The sequence below is a fragment of the Rhagoletis zephyria genome, unplaced genomic scaffold (assembly GCF_001687245.7).
Source record: "Rhagoletis zephyria isolate East Lansing unplaced genomic scaffold, Rhagoletis_zephyria_1.1 Rzeph_scaffold_00890, whole genome shotgun sequence".
In the NCBI taxonomy this organism is placed as follows: Eukaryota; Metazoa; Arthropoda; class Insecta; order Diptera; family Tephritidae; genus Rhagoletis; species Rhagoletis zephyria.
Window position 1 is genome coordinate 79,717 of NW_016157974.1, and position 27,285 is coordinate 107,001.

The following is a 27,285-nucleotide window of genomic DNA, read 5'->3' on the forward strand; positions in this document are numbered from 1 at the left end:
ACACGTTTGAGGAAAGGGTGCGATAGTAGACTCCAGTTATAAGATTATAAATTAAATTTCCAAGAGAAAGTCGGTTCTTTACATATTTTCTAATTACCTTCGAAAATATATTAACTCAAAAAAAAAATAAACAATGCTTCATAGATCGATTTTTTTAAATCTAACTTCATAAAGTTCTTTAAAAATATTTTGTAAATGAGGCCATAAGAGCTTAGGGGGAGAGTTACAACACAAAAATACATTTAAGGCGCAGCGAAGCACGCCGGGTAATTGCTAGTTTTCTATAAATTCGTATTCAATTGTTTTTAGGACTGAAAGACGTGAATTAAAAAAAATCTAAATATGGCCGTTCAAAACCACCGTGTGTCGATATGACCCAGCCTCATTTAATAGAGAGAGAAATACCGAATTGAGTTTCCTGCAAATGGACCATTACCTATTTCCGGCAGAGTATAACGAATTTTTTGTTTTAAGAAATTCGCAGAGGGTGTTGGGGAAATGGTAATTGACCGATATCTTCAACATTTTGCGAACAAATAATAATAGTTTTTAAATTATTTGTTTTTAAAATTACTCCATTACTTTACAATATTTTAATATAAGCACTGCACTAATCACTTTTTTTTTATTAATAAAATATATTTTCTTCATAAACAAATGAGTGCATATCGTTCTTTTTACAAAATATTTAACAATAGATTCTTATAAAAAATACTTTGTGAGGCGTTACGAAATTGACGATTAAAAGGAATGTGATGTAAAAATATTAATTTGGTAGTCTAATATATATATAAAACACTATTTAATTAAATTGTGAAAATTTGTGATAAAAAAGCGCTGAAAAAATTATTTAAGTATAGGTTTAAAATTTCCTTAAATAAATCGCGTGATTTCTTATTACAAATTTTCACCTGCAGCGCTTTTCTTCAAATTAATACTTCGATGTCCATACATACATTGAAAATACCATATAGAGTGAGAGTATGCACGCACGAAGCTATAACATATATGTATGTATACACATTTAAACTTTATTATTTGCGTTTGAATTTTTTCTGGTTTCAGTTTTTTTTCTAAATGTTTTCGTTATGTGTGGCAACACCGAAATTTCAGTTCAATTGTTTCATAAAGGTTTGAGGACTTTCTCGGGATCTTTAAAATTTTTCGGTGAATTTTCTTCTTCGGTACGTCACTTTTCAAGATCTTTCGGTAATTTCAGGTTTAGCGATTCACTTAACAATAAATTCACTGTTTGTATGCTTTACAACAAAAAAACAAGTAAGAAAGTCTAAGTTCGGGCGGAGCCGAACATTAAATACCCGGCGCAAGTATTAAATATATGTTTTTTCACCCCTCCGAAACCTTCCGCTAGATGGTAAGACGAGGTGTATCAATTTTGAGTAAATTAGCGTCCTTCAATTTCGAAATATTGAAGTTTCAAGCATTTCTTAAATTTACCGTTATATGAGAATCGGCCGTTATTTTAGTCCGATTTCAATAATTTTCAACGTTTTGCTTACACGTGGCAAGTACAATAACCATACCGAGTTTGGTACAAATTGGTAGAACGGTTACCGATATACTTATATGTGATCATAAGTGGGCGGTGCCACGCCCATTTTCCAAAATTTTACCATAAACGTATTTCTTGGTAAAGAATTGTTGCAAGCATCAATTTTGAATAAATTAGCTTCAATATTTAATGATTTATCGAAAATTTTGTATTTCTCTAAATTACCGTTATATGGGATGTGGGCGTGGTTATTGTCCGATTTTAAAAAGTTTCGGCGGTTTTTTATGCTGTACCAAGGCCAACAACTGTGCCAAGTTTGGAAGAAATTGGTGCAGCGGTTACCAAGATATACACATGTAACCATAAGTGGGCGTGGCTACGCCCATTTTCCAAAAATTTATAATATTCTTATTTTTCGTCTAAAAATTATTGTAAATATCAATTTTGAGTGAATTATCTTCAGTAGTTACTAAAATATCGCAGTTTTCGTATTTCTGGAAATTACCGTTATATGGGAAGTGGGCGTGGTTAAAGTCCGATTTCGCCCATTTTCAATACCAACCTACCTTGGATTAAGGGAAACCTACATACCAAATTTCGTTGAGATATCTCAATTTTTGCTCGAGTTATCGTGTACACGGACAGACGGACAGACGGACAGACGGACAGACAGACAGACATGGCTTAATCGATTTCTTTTTTCATCCTGATCATTTATGTATACATTTGTCTATATCTATCTCGATTCGTTTTGGCTGTTACAAACAACCGTTATGTGAACAAAATTAATATACCCTTGTGCACAAGTGCGCTCGGGTATAAAAATGCTATTGATTTACGCTTGATAGATATTAGAGAAATTGCGTGCAAACATTTTCGGCTCAAAGTATCAAATTATCATCCAAATTATACAAAAACGTGGCACACCCTGCAATTTATTACAAAAAAAAAAGTAAAATCATGTAAACGAAACACATACATGCAATTTAATAATATTCTCACACCATTTAGTACCACACTCGATTACATTTCATTCAAAAAACTACACGCCTCCACACATCACTCTGCAAGCGCCCACCAGTCCGCATCTCAGTTACTTACCTTCATTGCTTCGCTCCAAGTACATCTTGTCCGCATGTGAGCCTCCTCTGTGCATACCACTAACATCAACTTCACTACCACCACCGCCACGGCCACCGCCACCTCTCCCCAATAGTCCACCATTATCCATCACAGTCACGCCATGTTTTATCACCTCTGTGTATTTCCCACTACCGCCGCCACCGGCACCGCCTTTACCCTCCATTACATCACCATTCGCATTTTTCTTTTGCAAATGATGCTTGTAACTTCCGACTGCATCGTCCATGCCCAGCACCACATCTGTGCCGCCGGCCACTGTAGTCGTCGTCGTCGTCGTATGATGACCATCCATACCCGGCGTCAGCTGATCAGCCACATCGAAATGATGATGACGGTGATGTGCGGGACTCATTGCCTTGAAACGTTTGTAAATGCAGCAGGTTATGAGCGCAAGGAACACAGAGACGCTGAGCAAGCCCAGTGCCATTAGAGAAATCACAATGATTAAATTGCCCTGCAGCAGCATATCGCGTTGGCCTGGCCGTTGTACCAACAGACTCATTTGTACGGCATCCTTGCCGCCCGCGTTCTCCGCCGTGCACGTGTAAACACCTTCATCGCTCTTCTCCGCATTCACAATGGTGAGACGCGAGATGAATACATCACGTCCGAATTCCTTCTCTTTCGATTGCTCATCGCGCAGCAGTTGTATGTGAACGCGCTGTGCTTGACCGCTGCCACAACAGCTGACTCCGCTGGCGCTACTGGTGGTGAGTGTGCTTGCACCGCTGCCGCTGCCGCTGTTGCTGGTCGAAGCGCGATACTGTTGCCTGTTGAAGTCCCACGATATTAGCGTATTTGGCGACGCATGCACACGGCACACCAGCGTCACATTCTCCTTCGATGTGTTTATGGAAGTACCACGCGCTGGGAACATAATGCGCGGCTTGCATGCGAACGCTTCCGGTTGATCTTCTACCCAGAGCATGCCGCGCAGATGTACCGGATAATAGCAAGCCGTGGGCGGCGTATAGAGGTTACGCTTCAACACAAAGTCACGAAAGATCTGCAACTCGCAAGTGCAGTTCCACGGATTCGAATCGAGTGAGAGCGCAGTCAGTCGCTTAAGAGACTCAAAGGACTCTTTGCGCAGGAAACTCAGTCTATTGCCATCCAAGTAGATCTGTGACAGTAGCGGCACGTTGCCGAACGCCTCTTGGCCAATACGCGCTAAACGATTGTGCTTTAGCTCGACCTTGTGCAGGTACTTAAGGTTCTGGAAGACGCCATCGGCGAGCACCTCCAACCAATTGCCATTCAGCACGATCGAGCGCACCTTCACCAGTCGCGCAAAAACATTCGCTTGCAGGTTGCGCAACAAATTATTCGACAAATCCAATTCAATGAGTATCTCCAGTTGGGTGAACGTGCGCGGGTCGATCTGTTGCAATGACGCATTGCGCATGAATAGCTTGTGTAAATTGTGCAGATCGGCATTGAGGAAGGCATTTTGCTCCAATATCGCAACACGATTAAAGGAGAGATCAATCACTTGTACCTCGTTGCTTAGATTTTCCGGCACCGCATTGAGCGAGAGATTCTTGCAGTCGGCAGTCTTTTTGCCCGATTGCCACTTGCACATACAGTCGCCACAGTCCATCAGCCAATCGGCTTGCGCTTGCGGGGGCATCGTACAGCAAAGGAGGATGAGTAGCAGAAAGTGGGGTAGGACGTGCAGCGGCAGTGGCAGCGGCAGCGGTATGTGTCGCGGCGCGCTGTTTAGGTTATATTTTGTGAAGTTTACGGAAGTCGATGTTGCCTCTGCTTTCCTGGGTTGCTCTCCTATTACCAGACGTGTTACTTCAAAGTCAGTCGTTGATTGCTCGCTACCCCTCGGCTGCACTACTAACTGCGCGCGATTATTGTTTTCTTCCTGCTGCTGCTCAGCTTGCAGTTCCTTTACTTGTACTGCCTTGGCTTGGCGGTCGTTGCACTTTCTTCGTTGCTGAATATTTGTTAGCTCGCTTTTACTTTCCCTTTTGTTTTCCTTTTCGTTGCTGTCTTTATAGTTTCTGTAGTGTTGCTGTTGTTGATGTTGTTGTTGTTGTTTTTGGCGTTTATTGCCGTGCAAACGCATTTTTCCTCAGCTTACACATTCGTTTCGATTTTACACTCACGCACAACAACAACACTTTGTAACCGCACTCGCAGTCAGCGACATTTTGCACTCCAGCCAATTGTTATGTGTGAGTGTGCGTCGAAACTGGTGACAACACTGCGCGCAAAAACGAGAGCATCGTGTGCTGTGTGAAGGAAAGCGATAAAAAAAAATTCGTTGCTGCACTTTGCGAATGAACAACCGCTGTTGTTATTGCCAAATTTTGTTGGTGCTGATGGCGATTGGTTGCTTTTTTCGTCGTTTTTTGCTTGCTTTACTCTCTTCGGGCCGGTAGTTGTGGTCCATTTATATAAAAAAAGTATACCCTGGCGTAACTTTTTAATACTTTTGCATTTTAGCTCTTATTTCTTCGATAGTTTTGACTACTTTTTTACGGTTGTTCCTTTTTGCACTATTCGGTGTATATTGCCGCTGATGGTTGGGAACCGATAATCCGGTGATAGGATTTCTGAAAGCGGCAACGCTGTAAAATAAAAAAAAAATAAAATACTTACTGAACAAATTTATAATTTAAATATTTAACTAAGACTTAATTAAATAATAAATAGGCATGTTTAAATTATTAATTAGTATTTCAAGAGTCTAAAAAAAAAAATTTGTTAGAAAAACGCGGGAACGGTATCTACTATATATCTTTAGGATTAATTCGGAATACTCCCCTCGTTTTTGCGATTGGTTCTTGTTTGCTATACTATCACCAACCGCATTGCACCGTGAGAAAATTTTAATTATGCAAACGAATATACCTACAAGCTGTGAACATTGAAATCGGAAGAAATAAAGCCCATATCCGGAATCAGCATCACAAATATTATTTTAATATATTACCCCAGGTATACGATTTCCGTTCTTGATTGATTTTTTTGGGCTTTTGACCAGTGGTTTTTGAGAATTCCTGCCAAATTCAACTTTGAGAGCTCTGATTTTTATTTAATTTCTATAATTACACCATGGTTGAATTACATTTGCTTCAGAATCCTAATGCATAAAAAAATTCTGTCCGAATGACTGCTATTCATCAAGTGGCAGTAAATTGTATACACAAAAAAAAAATCATTTATGCGCGAAACTATGGGCAATATACAGTAAAACTGCATATTTAGGGTTTCTCTCTTACATCAGGATTTTTTTCCTAAAGAACTTAAAATTTAAAAAATACGACTAATTAAAAAAATATTATTCTGGCACACAATAGTGACACTGTGCCCTATTTTTTTTATTTTTTTTGTGAGCGCTGGGTGTTGCGGCTGTGAGCCACTCGGCTGGGAGTCTGCATTATCCATCACCAGGTTACCCAAGCCCCGAGCCTCTATCGCTTTAATCGTCCTAGGGCCGGTTTCTCCTACTCAACTTAACTTAGTTAACCCAATTTTCTTGACTTAGTCATGATTAAGCTGTGTAAAACGTAGGCTAACTTTTGACTTAAGTCCAAAAAGTGGCTAAACTAAGTTAAGTTGAGTTGGAGAAACCAGCCCCTAATGTTTAAAAAGTATGAACCAATGGTTTCGGCTGCCCATAAAAACACCAAACAGTAGATTTTTGTAGAAGTAGATGTAGGCTACAGGGAACTAACAACGTTCCCGAACTGAACCACGATTGTCGTAATAAATTTGCACATTTTGAAAGCGGTTTTCTAGCTTTAGTTTAATTTAATATATATATATGTATGTAGTTATTGGAAGTGCAGCCTTTAATATCAGACATCAAAAGAGTGAGTGTATAAGCCTCCGAAAATTTTGGTTATTAACAGTTTTTCTTTCCAAATGTTTGGCTTTGTGCGCAGCATGAAAAAATGTCACTGATTGAAATTTTCTTAATTTTTATATTGCAACTCATTACTTAAACATTATGCAAAAGCATATCAATTATCGCAAAACAACTTTTGAAATCAACTTTTCAGGCATGGTGCAGTGCTTCTAACAATACATTTTTTTTGTATGCTAAGGTGCTTAGTACTCAGTTTCATATCTACTAAACTATACATATGCATGTATATCTGTGTGTGTTTCCTTTGAATTTCACAGACAATACAAACGGGCTGCAGAAAAAAAAAACACATCACTAAACTTTAGGTGCCTTGCTGTTTTTATTGCTGTTGACCGACTACGTGTATGTACATGTGAAATGTCTAAGCGACACACACACATACACGCATACTCTAACTCATAGCTGGGCAAAACGCTACTCGCGAGTAGCGTCTGCGTCGCAGCGCTTATACGTATACAGAAACGACGCAGCGAATTTCAATTCAGTCTGCTTTCAGATTTCATGAGAGTAACACTATGCTTCGCCGTTGAATATTTTTATTCGTAATTTTAGCGCGTGGTTGCCACCTATATATGTAACAATGCCCAAAATGTCTGAGTATGAGTGCCAATTACAGTTTTTGGTTTTAAAAAAAGCTAATAATGCCCAATGCTTGTTGTGTGGTAATACGACCATTAACCATAAACAAATGAAAAAAACGCTCCACTCAGTGCAATTATAGAAAAGTGCTTCTCAGCGCGACGCACTAGGGCACACATTGCATACTTTATTTTATAATATTTTTTTTATCAAAAGAAATCGATAGAGAAATGTAAATGCTGGTTTATGCCCAAAAATACTTAATGAATAATATTTATAAGTTATACTCTATTTTTAAGACTAAATACCTACTTATATGAAACAAGTAATTTTTAGCAAGAAAAAAACCGACTTCAACTCTCATATAAAAAAAAAAAATATATATATATATCTCACGATCCACTGATCGGATCTTAACCAGATTAGTATGGGACCACCTCTGAGACACTACCTTTCCGATGCAAAAAGAATTATCGAAATCGGTTGACGTGGTCCAAACTTATGCGGTAACATACATAAAAAAAAAAAAAAAAAAAAAGATTCCGACGAACTGATAACCTCCTCCTTTTTTGGAAGTCGGTTAAAAAATAAGACCTAAACACCGTAACCATCTGGCCGGTCAGCATATAAAAGAATTGGTTCTAATAAAACGGAGCCCAGGTATTATACAAATGAGTTTTCCTAATTTAAGTTTTTTTAAATTATACAAGTACTAAATTTTTCTTATGCAAAAGGTTGTATAAACTAATAGTATTAGTTACTAAAAACTTCCAAGGTTCATTATTACACTATAGGTATAAGCAAAATAGGCCAAAATACCCATGCACGAAAAATACCACTTTTAGTACATTTATAAAAAATGCGGCAACCATAACTGAGCGCGACGCACTAATACCATGACAAAATGAGACTGTGTTGGTGTGCCCAGCTATGCTCTAACTGCACTATTTCGCTTTCAACTATTTTCGTACTTGAACAACTTTAGCCGCATTTCTTCTGCTTCCTCCCTCTTTTACTTTTAGTTCTCCTCAAAGTTGCTTTGTAATTGTGTTGTTTTTTCGTTTTTTCTATTTTTCTACTTTTTTTGTTGTTGCTTTCGCTGTCTATTTACGCGCTTGACTGCGCTTCACTCGTAACCTACATACGTGCGCGCTCTTACTTTATTTGAACTGTTTGGCTCTGCCACATGGCTTGTTGGCTTTGGCTGTCGGCTGCCTGTTTTGTTTGGTTACTCATACGCCATGACATGTCTGCGTTCCTTTCTTAGGTTGTCTGCTTGTTTACTTTCTTTTGTCGGCGATGATGTGCGGAGATTCGGTGCCCAGTACAGAATGGCGCCAACTACATACATACATATGTATATATGTATGATTGTATGTAAATGTGCCAACGGTATTTTGAATTGTATTTTTCTTTCGCATGGAAAACAATTCAAGCGACACAGAGCGTAAACAAAAGCGGTTATCGGCTCATAACTGACTCGTTGGTACTTTCAAATCGCTTCTGGGACACTTGCATTAACAGCACAGAAAGTGGTTTGACTTGAAGTGCTGGCAGAAGTTAGCTCTTTATTTAGAAAAATAAAATAAAAATTGGGAGAAATGCAATGACGAAATTCATATTTTCAAGGTATACATAGTTAGGCCACTGATTCCCAAAATAATTAAGTGTTTTTCAAATTTTTTTCGCCATTTATTGAATATGAAGACAATATTTCTTATCTCTCGAAGTGCTGCTAAGTAGTTCGGGATGAGCTAATAGTAGTACCATACATTTTTTTTATGACCACTTATGCGAACTGCCAACGTTCTAAGATTCTCCACAGCAACTGCCTTCTTCGAAACATCCAAATATATTCCAAAGTCCAATTCTTGCTCGTTGACTGGAATATTGTTTTTGCCAATATTATTGCGCTTGGTATTCAGATTTTTCAGGATTTTAATCCAACTGAACACCTTTACCAGCATTAAAAAAATTTCCTTAACTGCAACTTATATAATGGGCAGGGAACGCGTAATCACCTTTTGAGTCATCGCCAAAATCAAGTCCCTCTTGAGCTTGATGGCTTGCTCATGCGATTCTCTATATGTGATTAAGGATTTTCGTATTTAAGCCTAATGTTTTTATTTTGCGTTTTTTCCCTCTTATCCTCTCCCTCGCCAATGTGCATATGCATAAATACATACAAGGCTTGGGGATCTTTTTAATTAAAGAGCCAGCTCTTTTAATTGCACTAGTTCATTAGTTCGTTCATTAAAATGAACTAAAATTTTCTGTAACAACACTCTAATGAAAACGTAAATATAATTTAACAATACATATATAATCTGGTTTTTCGCTATAAGGGCATAAAAAAATAGCTGACCGGAATTCACGCTAAAAATGCATTTTATTTCATTTAATTTCCAATGTTTTACATCGTTTGATCATCGAAGTTGATCAGTCATCAGTCAGTGTTACCAGACATTCCGTTGTGAAATTTTTCGAGATCACCAAGCACGATTTTGCTATCGTAGCATGGGCAGATCATGAAAACTCTCGCTTTCATTCGGATTGTAGAGAGACGGTCGTCGACTATGGTGAACGATAGTATTCCGCGACGGGGTCTCACTCGTAGTCTTTTATACGTCTGCCATGGTCGTCAGAAAAGAAGGGGTGCTCATTCGGGGCTGGTCCAAAGCCCACCGCACAACCCATTATGGGAGATGTGACTTCTCAGATTAGCTCGCTTCCGAATGGAAACACTGGAAGTCATTTTTTGCCACTGCGTGGTGAACGGGGAGCAAAAGGCTTGAGAAAGCAAGCTTATTCTACGTAAAGGAAATTTAACGTAAAAACGCTAAAAGCATGCAGCGTCTGCCAAAAAGCAAAAAAAAAACCAATATGCCGGGAACACAGGTGTCAAAGTGTCATCCTTTTTGATCGGAATAACTTGCACAGTCAGTCAATAAAGTTTGATAATTTTTTATATGAAAAAAATGTGTGACATCTTCAACAAAAAAATTTCCCAAAAATTAATGGTAAGTCCTAACTTCCTCATACTTGTACTTTACTGTAAATTTTAGTAGTAGTTAATGGGCTAAAAAATTGCATACTCAACTTTTTTCTAGAGAGCCTAACTCCAATTTTAGGGGTTTTTGATGTAGAATTAATTATATTTTTATAAAAAATTAGCGGAAAATAAAATATTTAAAAAATAGTTGCTGGCATTTTAAAATTCCCTGTACTAAAACTTTATTTGCTGACTGTATATTTTAATAAAAATATTTTAATTTAAATTTCATATTCAAATTTTTTAATATATTTTTAATTTTTTTTTTTTTTAATTTTACGACGAAACCTATGAACAGCTTGTTATTCGCTAAGTTTTTCCTATAAAACTAGTGGACACACGGGGATGTGATATTTAGAGAAAAAAGTTATTATTTATTTTAGATAGTTCATTGGCGTGTTTGTTAATAATTCTCTTAAGTTTGTAAGCATGAAATTTGACAAAAGACTTTCAGACAACCTTCAAACACTGAAAAGACCGTTAAATGATGTGGTCTTTGGCTGGGAGAGTTTTTCCTTCATAAATGAAGCCATAATAACGAATTATTGCTCGCAATTTATTGGCGCTTACATTAGTATTGATGCAAAATAAACTCTTTTTATTTTACAATTTCCGCTTAGTTTTAATTTACATTTGATTCATCATTTTATATACATATGTACATATGTCTTTATTTAGCTTGGCAAAAGCTTCACTTTGCATATTTTTAACCAAACTCACATACAAATAATCACATAAACAAACACAAAGGCAAACGCGTTTACACAAAACATATAAACAAATGCGGTATGCTAACTCATTTACAAAATTACTCCTTAAGCAAATATCGCGTTTTTGTCGTCACGAGGTTTTAACTGGCACATTAGTTTCGCACACACTTCACTTTTTTGTTACTTTGCCACTTTTTATAAATTTCTTTGTGCAAGCTCTGTTCTATTTTTTATATACCATTTTTTCGGTTTTTTATTTACTCCAACCACTAAGCCTATTTATGTACTCACATTTATTTTCTTGTATTTGACTTTCTCATTTTCCGCACTTGAATTATTTTTTGTTTAATCATTCTTCTTTAAACACTTTTTTGGCACACAATTTTTTTCTGCACAGTCAATGTGCTGTGTCCTCTTCCGCTCTCTCATTAAAACTTAAGCCTGCTTGTTATTTGCAACTTTTGCTCTGCATGTTTTGTGCCTTTGTTGTTATATTGTGTTGCTTGCTTTTTGCATGCTTCATGCACCACTCGCACTTCCATTTTGTTGGCGAAGAAGTCTTTGTTTGCATCTTCAAGTTGTTTGCTCTTACTACCGGTTACTTTCTTCAACTTGTGTTTATATGCTGGTGCTTCTATTTACATATACACAAACACAAGTTACACACTTACGTTGATAAACATATATATATTGCATATGTACAGTTGCGCCTAATAAGATAGTAGCAAAATTGAAAATTATTGTTTGCAACCTATGTTAACTTATTTATTTTATTTTATTTATTTTTTCGATCTATAACAGAAATTAGATGAATACAATTTTCAAAGGTTGCACAAAGTTCACAAAAATATCTTGAACTTAAAAAAAAAAATTCATCAAAAATTCAAACTTTTTTCAGAATTTTTAGATTTGGCAGTTTTGTAGCCTATTCAATTTTAATACAATGAAATGCAAGTTTGAAATCATTGAAAATTACCGTTGATTTTTTAGAATTTTTTTCTATTGGGTTCTTGGGCTTTTTTCTCCATATAAAATTAGATATTGTTCATGCATTATATCGAAAAAACGCCCTCGATAAAAAGAAATCTAAAAAACCAACATTAGTTTTTATCCAATTAAGACTTGCTTTTTAATACTATAATTGAATGAGCTACAAAACTGCATACTAAAACATTTTCTTAACATTTTTTTTAGTTTCATTAAGTTTTGTGAACATTGTGCAACCTATGAAATTTTTATTTATGCGGTTTCTTTAAAGATCAAAATATATTTCAAATGGAAATTATTAAAAATAAATAAATAAACATAAGCCGCAAACAATATCATTTTGAATTCTGCTACTAACGTATTGACCACAACTGTACTTATGTACATATGTATTAATATGTATTTATGTACATGGGTTTACTTATTCTACATCGTATAATTGTTGATTATTTACATATATGTACATATGTATAACATACTTACTTTCATGCAATATATATATAAGTGCCCATACGTATGATTGTGTTTCCACCGCAATTTCCGGTTTCTTATTTCCAGCTTAATCCTGCCTGTAATGAAAATAAGTAGAACAAAAGGGAAATTTTATTACTATTGTTTCAATTCTACTGTTTGTGGTTTTTAAGCACAAAAGTATATATGTATTTGAAACATCGGGGCAGTTCCAAAGGAATTATGGAAAAACACTTATGTATATAGCGTGTACAAATATGAACATATGCCACATTACACAAATACATACATGGAGCAAAAGGTATCGCTCCCTGTCAAAGATACTCTGCATAGCCAACTCATCAGCCAAGCTGTTTCCTGCAATTTCGTGGCAGAGAGGCACTCGCCAACCAGTTTCGTTCATACCACCAGCGATCCCATATCCCTGATAGCCGCTTGACGATAACGGTAGATATACATATATAGCTTTCTGATCGGTAACATTTTCTTGCGTAGCTCCTCGGCTTGCTTTCTTTGTAGCTGCCACCTTTGCTTCAAAAACCGCTAGAGAAATACACATACAGAACACACACTCCCTTACTCTGCAGTCCAAGAAGTTGTTGATTGGACACTCTTCCAATTAACCCTTAGAAGGATGTGTGTAAAGAAGGATTCGCTCGGAGCTAACCTTTGTACACACCGATTAACTTCTTTCGGTCAAGTTGAAGGGAAAAATCAAAGTTTCTTAGCCTGATGGCGGAGCGAGCTGCGGAAGCATGCCCAAAAACTCTACGGGCATAGCAAAAGGCGCTGGAAGAATGGCGATCTTGAGCCCCCACAGATTCAATCAGACCAGCTCTTTTGGTGATACATTTTTAGTTGACTTATTCCCTAAACTTAAGCCCAATTTGAGTTTATAAACAGATGGAAACCCACCTATATGTAGCTTAGAAATAAAGCCTTTTAAATTGATACCCATATTGTAACAATTAATTTCAATTAATCGAATTTAATATTTAAACAGGTGGCAACCCTTGTAAACGACATTAATAATATTCTGAATGCTAAAGATAAAAGTTCCTCAATAATCTTTCATTTGACATTCATATTTTCATTTTTGATATAGCTGGCGAATAAATAATTTAAATTTGTCTTTTCAAACAGGTGGCAGCTCATTTCATAACATTTTCAAACTACAGCTTTTTAAGCCACTTTCGTTTGGCACCCATATTTTAATACAAATTTCAAGTATATAATTCCCTTTACTCAAATTGAATTTGATTATTCAAACAGGTGGCAGCCTTCTCCAGGAATATGGAATTGATTTTATATCTTTCCATACCAATTTCGAGTACTCCATTACAAATATGTACCTGCTGAGATATGCAGTGTGAAATGTCCATTTCTAGGGGAGGTGTCATGCCCCCTTGTCAAATCGAGATAAAGGCTATCCTATATTTTAAGTTGGACTAAAAGATATCAGTATACAAAATTTCATGGATGATCGGTTGAGTTAGTTGCAGATTTTGGAAATAATTTTCAGTGGAATATCTGTCAAAACAGTTGCAACTAACTTTAGATTACTTTATTTCGACTATGGATATGTCCCAGTAAGTTGTTATTTCTTAAAAAAATTTGGCACAAATTTATAAGATCTTGCTAAACTCATTAATAGGTACTGCATATTATATTTTTAGTTAGAAATATTATTCCAGAACTATGTGGAAACTTTAGGATGCCTAAACAATTTCTGAGCTAAAAACCATTATAAAAATTCTTGATTCACTTTCATACACGTTTTATTATTATTGTTCATTAAAATTTTTATACCAGTTTATTTTATGTGTTACATGCCTCATAAAGTGGCTATACTAATTTTCAAGCATTTAGAAAGTAATCAATTTTGCATGTTCGTTGACCACAGAATATGAAAATTCATATTTAATAACAGGTATGTAATTGCGATAATAATCGCAATCAACAATGCACGTCTGCACACACAAGCAATTGTCCTTAATGCAAATACATACATACATAAATATATTGTACTAATGAATGTCAACAATCATAACTCTTCGGGCAATTAACAGTAACCTTGGCCTTAACATAAAAGTTCAAAACGCTATAACACCGACACCTAATTAGTCCTAAAGGTATTCGACTGGCGGGAAAATTTAACAGCGAGCCAGCTGGAGAATCGACTGCGATACATTTTTTATTTATTTACAAATCCAATGCTGCAATTATTTATATGTATGTAGTATGCGCGAGTACCTTGATAGTCAATTAAGCTAAGGAAAATTCAAAAATTTTCCAGACCGTATATTCAAATGTGGAATACCTTTCTGCGCAATATCGGTATTTTTGGTGCATTTCATACTGGGATATGGAAGAACTACGTAACTTTCTCCTTTGTACTTAGTAAGGCTCACGAAAATTATAATCGTCTATTTTAATCGCAGTTTTTTGCCGTAACCACGCATAGAACAACGCATGCAGCAGACATCGCTGCCATCCTTTGTACTGTTTTTATGTCCCTTTTAATCTCTTTTAAATCTGCATGATTTACGAAAAAACCTTAACAGATTGTTGGGTGTCAAAGGGCTCAGGTGTTTGTCTCTCAACACATGGCGGCCGAATGACTCATAACTAATTCTTGCAAAGGTGGCGGCTGAAGCACAAATGGTTTTCCGTCGTCTCCTCCTCTTCAAGGCAGGTTGGGCAAATGGAGTTGTCACTATCACAGTCAGGTGTTTGTGCCACGTGAAGTTACCAGCCAGCAGTCCAACAACTTGTCTGCAGTAACGTCTGCTCAATGAGAGCACCGTTACTTTTACGCAAAATCTTTTTAAGAATGTTAAATTTATCAAAAACGTCTTTGGTTATCAAATTGCTCAAGAAAGTCCTTTCCAATGCTAGTGGAGCTGATGCTTTTGCTCAACATGATTTTACATTAACAGAATTCGCCATAGTGGCAACTTCTCTACTGCTGTTGAAATCAGGTTTAAAATATTTAGAAAATATTTAGAAAAGCTTAAAGTAGACGCACATTACGATAGCAGCGGAGACTATGCAACATATTTAACTTTAGAACAAGCAGAGAGACATTCAGTTTTATATATCCTTACTTTAGTATAGAAAGTTAATAACCCACATTCGTTCAAAATAAATTTTGGGCCTAAAGTCGCAAAATCCTTACTAAACTAATACTACAACTTTAAAATAGCTGCTAAAGCAAAAAAAAGGACAAATACTTGCAGCCTTAAATAAATTCAGCGTTTAAAAGTCATTCGTGGCTAAAGGACTTTATTTTTATAATAAAAATTTTTTAATAGTCTGTAAAAGATTAAAAATATTATACAAGGCCTTTCTATATGAAGGTAAAAATTTATAGGCGGAGAATAGATATGTGTTGAATGGTGCGTAGTTATTCTTCCGAACAAGCCACCAGCAACGCGGAGTTTGGTACTTGGTGGACTTTTGCTTCTGGACTTTTCTTAAATATCCCAAAATTCCACAAAACCCGGAAATAAATTTAATTCTTGGCGCTTGCACTTTTTTTAGGTACTCGGCCGAGCTTCTTCTCCAATTGGAGGTGTGTGGCCTCATGTTGAAACACAATGAAGGGACTCAAAATTATGCGCCAAATGGGTTTATAAGAAGATTTTTGAAGACAGAAAAGCATTCGGAGGTTTACCATTGCACGCTGGGGGCATGTTGCCCGGGCCATGGATCGAACTCAGGTTCTACTGAGTGGTAGTATGCATCTCTAACCACTCAGCCGAACCTCAGCGGCAGTTTCACTCAAACTACTATGAAAGGCATCGTATATATTATCTATGTTGTTTGTTTTATTCCACACCTAATGGGGATACCTGGCCCTTAGATAAATAATGAATTCCATTATAAACTTACACACAGCTTATTTTACTCCATTTCATACTCGACCATTCCGCACTGAAAAACCTTTTGTTTGCCTGGATGCCAATATATGTACATACATATGTTCATAGTCGTACATTCATGTATGTATGTGTATTTATAGAAATGCAATTACAACTACCATTGTCAAAATGTCAACTGTCATGAATAAATGCCGCAATCCAAATACGATAAAATCAACTCCAACCTCTAAATCAACACCAAGCTATATAAAAATAATTTAAATATGTATATATATTACTGTGGCCAAGAGGGTAGTGGGCGTCTGACAAAACAATATTTCGAAATCACGCTGTGACACATACGACCATAACCGACTACCCTCTCACATTGTTGGCATATAATTTGTTTGAATGAATATTATGAATTGATAAAAATAAAAGTTCATATGAATGTGAATATGAAATGATTATATAGAGATATGGGAACGTCTGAGTAATCAACTTTGCGAAGCGCTTTGGTATGCATATTATTTGTAGGCGTTTATATTATTTTAGTTGTAGTCGAACAATAAAAGAAATTTATCAAAAATTTATATGTCCACCACCCATACAAATCATTTGCAATACTCAATACAAGCTTTAAACTGATAAGTTATCAATGATTACTGATTTCCTCTTTTACTTGCCGCGTAATTAGTTTGAGTATGTCCTACTGCCAACAACAACAGTTCCAGCGATTTTCTCATGGCAACTTTGCAACCTTTGTCTGGGCAAAGTTAAATACGAGAGTGATAATCAACAAACGGAAAAGTTCAATGTTATATATTGAGTTAAGTAATCAGTGGGACTCAATCGCAGTACGGAAAGAGAGCCGTATGTAGGATGATAACATCTCAAAAAAAAAACAAAAAATCAATAGTTACTTCATTTTATTTTGCGACTGACCTTCATACCAAATGTCAATTTGTCCTAAAACGAAATTTGGAAATCCCACAAACTTATACGCAATTTCCTAACGATAGGAATCATTACTCGCCGAACCAGTCTTGATAGGGCGGCAGTTGTGTGGGCGTTTGTATGCGAGCTGATGTCGAATAAGTAATTACCTTACACGCAAAATCACAATGCATAACATATGCAAGCTATAATTATTACATTCACGGCAATCTACGCACTAGGAACCTGGGGCCACCAACAACCCATTTCCACAAGCGATAGCTTAAGTCAATTCGAAAGGCGGTCAAGTGTGAAACCTTTGGGGATGGATATAAACTATTCATTACCAATGCGGCAACCTCCACAACCACAGCACAAAAATACATAGCAAAAGAGACCGTTTGCGACCGTTTTTTCAAGCGAAAAGTAACCGCAATGGCAAAAGCCACAACGGCCGCAGGCACCGCAGTCGTTAGCTTTCATGCATACATACTAGAGAGCTGCATGAATTCAATCAAACTTCTAGCCAAACAGAGTACAATATATTTGAATATTCTACTTCACGTACAAAACACTCAGCGTTTGGAATTTTGTAAGTTGTGAATATAAATTTAATTTTAAATTTTCTACTTTCAAATGGAAGAATGTTAATGAATGAATGAAATACTTTCAAATCATTCAAACTTATTTCGGTTAAAGGTTTTTTTCTACAAAAAAATTTGTTGGTATTGTAATGGTGAAAAATGGTAGATAGAGAACTAATTTTTGATAGTCCTACAAAGAATTGTAGTTTATTTCAATTCAATCTATTTTCACTTTGTTTGAATATTGTAATGTCGACACATATGTCAGAACAGGTAGTCATTCAAATTCAAAAAAATTTTAAGCCAAAATCATTCATTCGTTTTGTAGATGCATAATTCATGCAGCCCTCTAATTTATGCACATGTAGTTAATGTTACGTATACGCCCCGGTTCACCAAAAGTCAATTGGCTATTTGCAGATTTAATTCTACGAAAAGGTATAGATGCTGTTATTGTTTAATTAAAGCTATAAAGCAGTCACGAATTGCGATGAATAGTGGTGACGTAATGGAGAGGAACACGTTTTTTGATTATTCTTAACAAATAATTGAAACTTTTTTTTGAGTAACATGAAAACTAGCTAAGATCTTAGTAGTAAACTTGATCAATACAAAAATATTAATAAGAGTATTATGCTTTTAATATTAGAGTCGACTAATCTTAAACAAATAATTTACGAATGTGAATTGCAAAAAAAATGCTGTACATTTTTCAGAGTTGCGGCGGCGGCGTCGTCAACTTTAAAAAGTATCGGCAGCGACGCCGGCCCGTCTGAAATTGCAGGCGCAACTGAACATAAAACATATTCCAAAGATGAGGCTAATATTCTTGTCATGTCATCTCGGCAGCAATAGGCATTCGCCATGCCAATTCAGATTATAATTCTATTAAATTCAGTCTTGAATTAGTTTTAAATTTATATATTGTTACTTCCTCTTTGAATTAAAGTGTTGAGCGCCTGGCGCTGTTGGGTGGGTGAACAGAAAAAGGTCTGAGCTACACACATAGGGGTTTTCTTTGTACTCTACATATCGGTGTGTACCGTTTACCTTTAAAGAAATAAATAAATTAAAAAAGTTAAGTTATTGGAGTAATTTAAGTCGCTATTAATAAATTTTTGTAATAATTTTATCTACCGTTATGCTAAGTTACGGAGTTCCTACGATTTTTGGCGGGTGTTAGATTGGCCGCCATTTTGAAAAACAAGAGTGCTCAGATTTTTTCCTATAGTTTAACCCATCAACTCCCACCAGAACGAAGCTTTTTGAACCAATGTTAAAAAAATGGCTTATTTATCTGGTTTACAGAAAAAATATTCAATGGATGCCACTATCCAATTTCTATGTAGAATTGTTCGGTGGTTCCGAAAGTTGAGTTATTTTTTTTATGGATAAGTTTTCGAGATATTTACAATTCACCGTTATTCTGCTTAAAACAAAAAGTAGTCCCACTTAATCTCGTATATCTTTTGAACCAATTTAACAATATGAATATGAGATACGTAATATCAAAGCTAATAAAATTCTCCATAACACCATTTTCCGATAGGACTCATAGTTTCCCACAAATTATATAATCCTTCCAGTTTTTTTTTTATAAAACAGTTAAAAAAATAAAACTTTAACAGAAGAAAAATTTAAAAAATAACAGTTTCTGTGCCAAATTTTTGCATTTGTGCTAAAGTCTTTTCTGTTACAAAAAAATCAACTTACTAATGAAGGAAAGCGAGGGAGAAATTAAGAGGTAATGAGTGGTCAAGTGAGAATATGCAGATTTTTTTATGAAAAATGAGCAGGAAAGAAAGTTACTCATACGCCACGTACACATGAGTAAAACACTCGCCGTCGGCAATGCGTAAAGACCTGTAAATCTTTCGCAAAATCTGTCTCTCGAATACTCCCAGACCAGCATCATCGGATGTTGTCATTGTCCATGCTTCTGCGCCATATAGCAGTACAGGCATGATGAGTGACTTATAGAGTGTGATTTTTGTACGACGAGAGAGGACTTTATTTCCCAATTGCCTACCCAGTCCAAAGTAGCATTTGTTGGCAAGCGAGATTCTCTGGTCCCAAGAAACCGAAATTCTCTACTGTCTCGAAAACATAACTGTCAACAATGACGTGACTGACAAGGTGTCGTCAATGTCGTCTTCGTTGACCACCAGACCCAATCGCTTTGCTTCCTTATCCAACTTGCAAAAGGCAGGACAGACTTCGCGGATCTTGTTACCGATGATGTCGATGGCATCGGCATAAGCCAGCAATTGCACGCTCTTGTAGTAAATTGTTCCTGAGCGGTTCAGTTCTGCAGATTAAAGCAATAACATAAGAGGGGTGCAATGGGATATAGTCGTTTTGCAGTGTATGTGGCTACAGTTGCACGGCTATACTCAATGCCGACTCTTGTGTCCTCGTTCGCGCACTCTAGGCAACATGAGCAACCCATGTGCAAGGTGTGGTAACCAATCCATGTGGAGTCTTCGGTCACAGCAGAAAGAGGCCACTCATGTATAAAGTGAGAAGAGTGGAATTCGCTGATGTGTTCGGGTGTGCATTAGTCCTTAACTTATAATTTTTCCAAAAATAAGTATTGCAAATTTTCAAGGATATTTTAGGATAAAATTATAAAAAAACATGGAGGAGCCTTATGCACCAAGGATTAATATGCTTCAATTTGATGCCATGCTTTTCTACACTGCACTGAATTTTTTTAGTTAATCATATATCTCAAATTTCAAAGCGTATGCTGATCTTTTGTGCGTAAAATTGAGCGTTATATGAAAGACCGGATCCTATTTTAAAAAATTGCATAGTTATTTTCATTCCCAACCTAACATTTTCTCTTTTGAATTATTATTGTTTTCGAAAATCGGCCCGATATGGCCACTCAAATGTTCATACATATATACATTTGTATGAACACAAGGTAGGGGCATCAACAAATGCAAACAGCCGCAGGTCGAATGTTAATCGGACGAGTGGTGTCTCATTTCATTTCGTGGGTTTATTTCCAGTAAGCGGAAGTTGTTAAGCAAACTTTTTCAAAAACTGCAATGGCACATACAACAACAACTACACCAAATTGAAATAATCACGTACAGAGGTAACGATGATCAGCCAAAACACGCACACACACACACACACACAACGTAGAATCTCCACCTACATAAGGATACCACTTTCGAGAACCACACTTTGCATACAATAAACAAATCAATGCCCACTTTACCCATACACAGGAGGATAAACTATGTGAGTGTAGTAGAACAACAAGAAGTTACAAGTACGAGCAAAAAAAAAATGACAGCAAACAACGAGGCGGTTCGCAGGGCGGACACCGGCTGACAAACAATGTATTTTGTGTTATCTTCAACGCTGCAGGACAACCGCATGGGAGTTGCACATCAGCACAGATTACAACTGACTCATGTACCCTTTTATTGGGCCGTGTTTTGGAATGCCACCTTTTTGTATGTGTGCGTATATATGTTTGCGTTGTTTGTTTTTGCTGTCAGATTAGTTGACTATTTATGGGCTAAGCCTGTTTGTAGCCTTTGTGCCAATGAGTATGCCTTTGCGTGTGTGTGTGTGTGTGCGCTTATGGCCTAGTAAACTTGCTCTCAATAGAAATATTATTAAAACCTCTGGAAATTAGGCTACGCCTTATGTCAAATAAAATTCTTGTTCTTGTACTCCAACGAACAAACCCAACAACGACGGGTTATGGCCAAGCCCCAGGCCAGTCGCAAGTCTACATAAATTACATACAAACTAAGACAAGTAGCTAACATCAGCACACACACAAACATGAATATTGCATGAAATTTTCCAATCTCGTCACATTGCCTATCGCATGCTGTTTGTCGTACATATGTATAAATCTCTGAGGTATTCGGCTGCCAGTTCAGAGAAACAAAGTTGTGCTTCACTGAACCGGACAGCTGGATACAGATCAATGATTTCTCGTTATTGATGCCTATCGGCGGTGGGATGTTCGTACTGCGGGCGTTGACGACTGAGGCTCCTGATTGAAAGCGACAGTTTTATTATGTCTCAAAACTTTTTCGTACCTACAATTTTAGACCCTAAAATAATTTGTGAAACAATTGTAGTGGCTTTAAAAGCTAGGTTGAGTTTTAAATAATATATTATTAATGGCCTTTTCGTTGCATTTACACATAGGCAAATTTATTTTGCATGACCAAAGTAATAAGAAATAAGCTTGATTGTCTTTTGAGTCCTTTTGTAGCCGTTTGCAGGCTTTGTAAACTACGATTAGTTCACAGTTCAGTGGCGTAGCCAGAGGAGGTTAAGCGAAATTGGGGACATAGATCCTCCTGGTCAATAAACTACTAAGTTTTACTTTTTATAATTTTCTATTTTATTTTAGACTAATGCCAAAATACAAACTTTTAAATATTTGAGTCATCAGTTACTCGATTATTAATATAAATATTAAGACTGGACGCATGCCTTTTCAGGACCGTCTGAAGAGATCCATCTGTTCGAAATTAGTTACAAATTATTTAAAACATCATAATATGGGTATCAAATGGAAGGTATTTTAAATATCCGTCATTAAAACATATTTATAACGGTATTCCGCCGTTCCCGTGGCGGTGGCCGTGACTCAACCAGCCGGATGAGAAACGACGTGGCTGAGAGGCATATCTCCACACCAACCGACTACTTACCTAGCAAGACTGACCATCCGCAAATACAAAAAACATGTTTGGGCACACAGAAATAAAAAAAAAACCTTGTGCTGAGTAAAAAAAAACGAAGTGACTTATAGCTGAAAATGTTTTTTAATCCCCCCATTCCGGAAATGTCTGCTACGCTTCTGCACATACATGAACGCTTTGGTGTACATATGCGTCTAAAATACTCTTCCTTTAATCACGCACATTCACACACACACTCCTAATTTAATTAAAAATTCCGGACATCGCATATTTGGTATACACTTACCAAAGCCCCACTTGTACATACATACATAAATAGTAAATATGAATGCTCAAACTCACACGAGTAAAAGTGATTTTAATTACGAATTTTTCACTAGTGCTGCTGCTTAACATAACACAAAAATTTTCCAGCAACAACCTTGACTTGCTTTGTATGTGTGTGTGTGGGTTTATTTTGCTCACGCATAGTTTTCCGCTTCTGTCGGTCAAATTAGTATGGAATTAATAGTTTCCTTTTTCGAAAAGTGGAAAGCCAACACAATGGATTAATGACAATGCAAATTTTGGCACTTCAAGTTGTTAATTAAAATTAGGATTTCATTACACTAACACGTGTACGAGAATACGCGTAAGTTATTCAACTAAATATAAGCCTTTGTTTTTGTTGATTAGATGTGGCATGGTGTTTAAATTAATTTTAATTAAACTTATTAACCCGAAATTTTCTAATTTTCTGCATGCTCACAATTTATTTTATTTTAAAATGCTGTACAGGTAACTCTAATGTAGCAGTCACAAAAAAGCCACACATTGACTTGTTGGTCGCATTCGAAACCAGTGCGAGTCCGATAGTTAAAACTGGAGGCATACCTCAACAACGATTTTGGTTGGGTTTGATATCGATACCTAAAGGTATGAAGGTGACAAGTCCATTTTTAAAAATTTATTTTTTGATGCAGAATGGCAGGTCATACGAAACTACGTCGATTTTTTATTTCTCCTGAATGATATCAAAAATGGCTCTTTATCAAAGGAGGTAACTATACCGCATCTGCTCAAACAGCTCAATCCATCAAGAAAAGACCCTGCAGAAATAACTTCTTCTTATTTGCCACTACAAACATTTGTCGGTTTGGGCCGAGACCAAAACGCACTCCTATTGCCTCTCTGCCAAATGCATTCAGGTCTTAACACACTTGTCTCCTCCATTTTGATCGTGGGCGCCCTTGCTTGCGTTGTACACCGATGGGCGTACAGTCGAAACTGAAGCATTGTCATCCATGCGTATAGCATGTCCAATCCAGCGCAATCGCTGGCCAAAACCAGAAAAATCTTCACGTAAAAAAGTAACTGCGGTTGAGCCGATTAACTTATTCGAGGATGGTTCAAAGTTGGAAGTAGATGGCATAAGTATTAAATTGGCTTCTTACATTCTTCATGCTTTCGAAGCATAGTCTTCTAAACAAAGCAATTTTTTACAATAAAGTATTCTTATTTTCAAAAATTAATAAATAAATGGGCAATAAACCAAATCTACGTTAAAATTAGTACATATCGTCACTACACACGAATAAAGGCGCACTGGTGTTTTGACGACGAAAAAAGACGCGTAAAAAATCTTACGAAAATAGATGCTTAAGGAAAACTTCCTGGTCCTACCTGGCCATGGACTGTCACTTCAGCATCATTCCCTAAAAATTTTTTGGGGTATTTACATACAGTTACACTTGCCAACATAGTCAACCGCGAAAATAAGTTTACAGGTCTTTCTTCGTCGTCAACTATGTTAAGAGTCTTTCTTCGTTGAAGTTTTTTTTATGCGTCTTTTTTCGCGGTGCACTTTTGAGTTCGCGCCTTTATTCGTGTCTAGCGACGATATAGAAGAACATTTATTAACGATTGAATAATGATTTATCCACCGAATACAAAAGTGGTTATTATATATGTACCCCAATTAAGTTTATTACATAGTACTTAATAATCACAAATTTTTCATAGCACTACTGGTTTTCACTTCAGCAGACAAATAACGATTGAAATAGAAGTATTTGTATGTATGTGTCTATGTACATAGATACCAGCCAAAAAATCGGTAAATCAAACTGCACCCCGTAATTTTTTTTTATAGATTTCCATGTAGTACTCGTATATCATTGAGTCATACGTTGTATAATATAACGACTGTATATCACTGCATGATTATTGTGACCAAAACGTCAATATATATAATTTAATTTTATGAAAACAAATTAACTGAATGGCCAAATCAATAGGATATTACATACTAAGTATCTAAGAAAAATGTGTACAGTGCACGCACTTTACCTTCGAAAGCAATTTAAGCAGAAGAAAGGCAAATAGGTCGTAGCGCTGATTGCTGGCATTGTAATGGAATCGGAAGCAATTGGGCGTAAGTACATATGTAAATAACGATGTACAAAGGCTTACTTGGCATTTCAGTTAACACAAAGTTCCGCTATGTTTACAATAATAATGAGACGACAACAATGTATCGCTTTGATTGAGGAATGTGCTAACATTTCAACCTTTGTATACATATCTGCATATTTATGTGAAAGAAATGTAATTAAAAGGAAACTTGTGTAGTTTACATATTTCGGGCAATAACTCCAAAAGAAAGTGCTTCGTCAATTCAGTATTTAATTTCTACTTAACCAAATGTATGTTCTACTCAAACCTGTTACATAAATAACATGGAACGATTATAGCCTGTAACAATAGGAGAATGCATGAAAAGTGATTTTATCGACCTCGAACTTTTTTGTATACATACGAGTATGTATAGACGTGTACATACGTAATGTGTGTTATGAGAAGGCGCTCACCTCCCACCGTAGGTAGGTCTACTTTTGAAACCCCGTGGCGTCTTATTATGGTCACAAAAATATATATATATAATTGAGCAATTGGACACGAATAACTGCAAATAAACTAGCAAGGACAGCGTTTTCTCGGACTATTGTTAAGCAGTTTAAGATATTTATTATAAACAGAGGTGCTTTTTTTAGCAGAATGCTCAACATATATTTTCAACAGTTACAAAACCTTGTGAAAAAAAAACTTTTCACTGTGAAAACTTTTTGCAAATAAATTTATTCTCATTTGAGAACAGAATCGTAAATTTATGTGAGGTGATGAAAAATGTTTTTACTTCACGTTTTCACAAACCAAAACTTTCTGCTTCTTCGGAAAAAATAAGAAAACAAGGAACTGAAAAAGTAAAATTTTTACGATTGCTAGAGGTTTCCACTTCTCGCAGGTTTCGGCTTTGCAAGATTTCACCGTATATATACGAATATTTATATTTTTCTAGGGTTATTTATGTCACTAAAAAATTGACAGAGAATTGCATATGAACTAAGCGATGCCAAGTGATCTTGGAAATTTTAGAAAAAAACACGAATTTTTGAAAAGGGGCATTGTAAAGCACCTATACTGCTAATTCTGGAATATACTATGTATATATGTCGATATTTAAAAGAATTCTATATTTGTTCATATCATTACATAAATATGTATGAAAAAGGTGTGTTTAGGTATTAAGCAGGGTCGGAAAATAATCATAATTTTTTTTTTAATTTTAACCGAAAAAATCTAAAAGTTTTAATCGTCGAAAAACAATTTTAACTATACCCACGTATTTGTGTTCATATGTCCTACTAGAATTTACAATGTTTTTTACTTTTCGAGTTTAATCAATAATGATTTAAAAAAATAATTAATATTTTTCTTCTTTTGTCGCTCAAGGAAAGTTATTATTACTTGATTTTTATTTTTTCGATCAAAAATAATGATTATTTTATAAAAAAATACAATCGTGATTTCCGACGTATCCTTTACAGAGGTAGCGACATCCCAATAAAAGAAAAATCCCCAAAATTTTCAGGTCAAAATTTTAGTAGATTGCGTCTGTATGGCTTTTTCAATTTCATAAAAAATCATTATTTTTAAGTTGAAAAATAAAACTCATTAATTTTCATCTCTGAGTGAAAAAAAAATCATAAAAGCATTATTTGAGATTTAAAAAATAAAAATGAAATAACAATTATTTCGGTTGAGTGAAAAAAACTCAATCATAATAATTACTTTTAAGCAAAAAAAATAAAAATCATAAAATAATAATTAAATGCTATTTTAAATTATATTACTCATAATAATTACCATCCCTGGTATTAGGAGTTACATACATTGATACATACATACATTTAACCCGAAAATACGAAAATAAGATATTTGTGCCTGATTGTGATAAACGTATAACTAAATATACTGGCTTCACCATTTTCATGCCAGACGGTATGGCATTTTTCACAAAACAAAAATCTAAAAAGGCATTATCTATTACACGAACGGGCGCTCATAATCTTAGCATTGCAAGTTAAAATATGTACAACAAAAATTAATTATAAAGCAAGCTAACCTTTGTGTCTTAGAACTATACAAATATTGACCCAGATTTTTGTTTAATTACCACTTATGTATGTACATAAATATATGTTTACCATGTAATTGAAGCAAAGTAGGAAATTTTGTAGAATAGTAAATTATTTACATATTATTGTACCAGACAAAGAACTATTACCATACAAATTAAATATTTATTGCATGTTTACAAACTCCGTATGAATATACAAACTTAATAGGCAGAAGATATGTCCATTCTCTTTCGTACAATATCGAAATATTTGATACTCTCTTACTAAGGAAAAGTACCACAAATCAATTGTAAAATGTTGGCATACATTTACGTGAACTATTTTGTGTGGCACTGCCTACTCAATGCGTCTCTTTGAATAAGTCTTACGACATTTTCAAGCTTGAAAGAAAAATAACTCGTAAAATTTGAACA

General features: G+C 35.7%; 1 protein-coding gene across 2 annotated transcripts in view; it reads right to left on the reverse strand.

Moving 5' to 3' along the window:
* LOC108361960 (uncharacterized) overlaps nt 1-27,285 on the reverse strand; it is an 85,165-nt gene that overhangs the window by 32,244 nt on the left and 25,636 nt on the right. The window contains exons 2-3 of one of the 2 annotated variants that reach the window (XM_017614754.1): nt 12,354-12,439; nt 2,615-5,238 (exon numbers count right to left, since the gene is read on the reverse strand). In XM_017614754.1, coding sequence (XP_017470243.1) covers nt 2,615-4,733 — 2,119 coding nt within the window. In that variant the 5' untranslated portion in view covers nt 4,734-5,238; nt 12,354-12,439. The remainder of the gene's footprint in view (nt 1-2,614; nt 5,239-12,353; nt 12,440-27,285) is intronic. The other variant, XM_017614755.1, reaches the window with a different exon arrangement.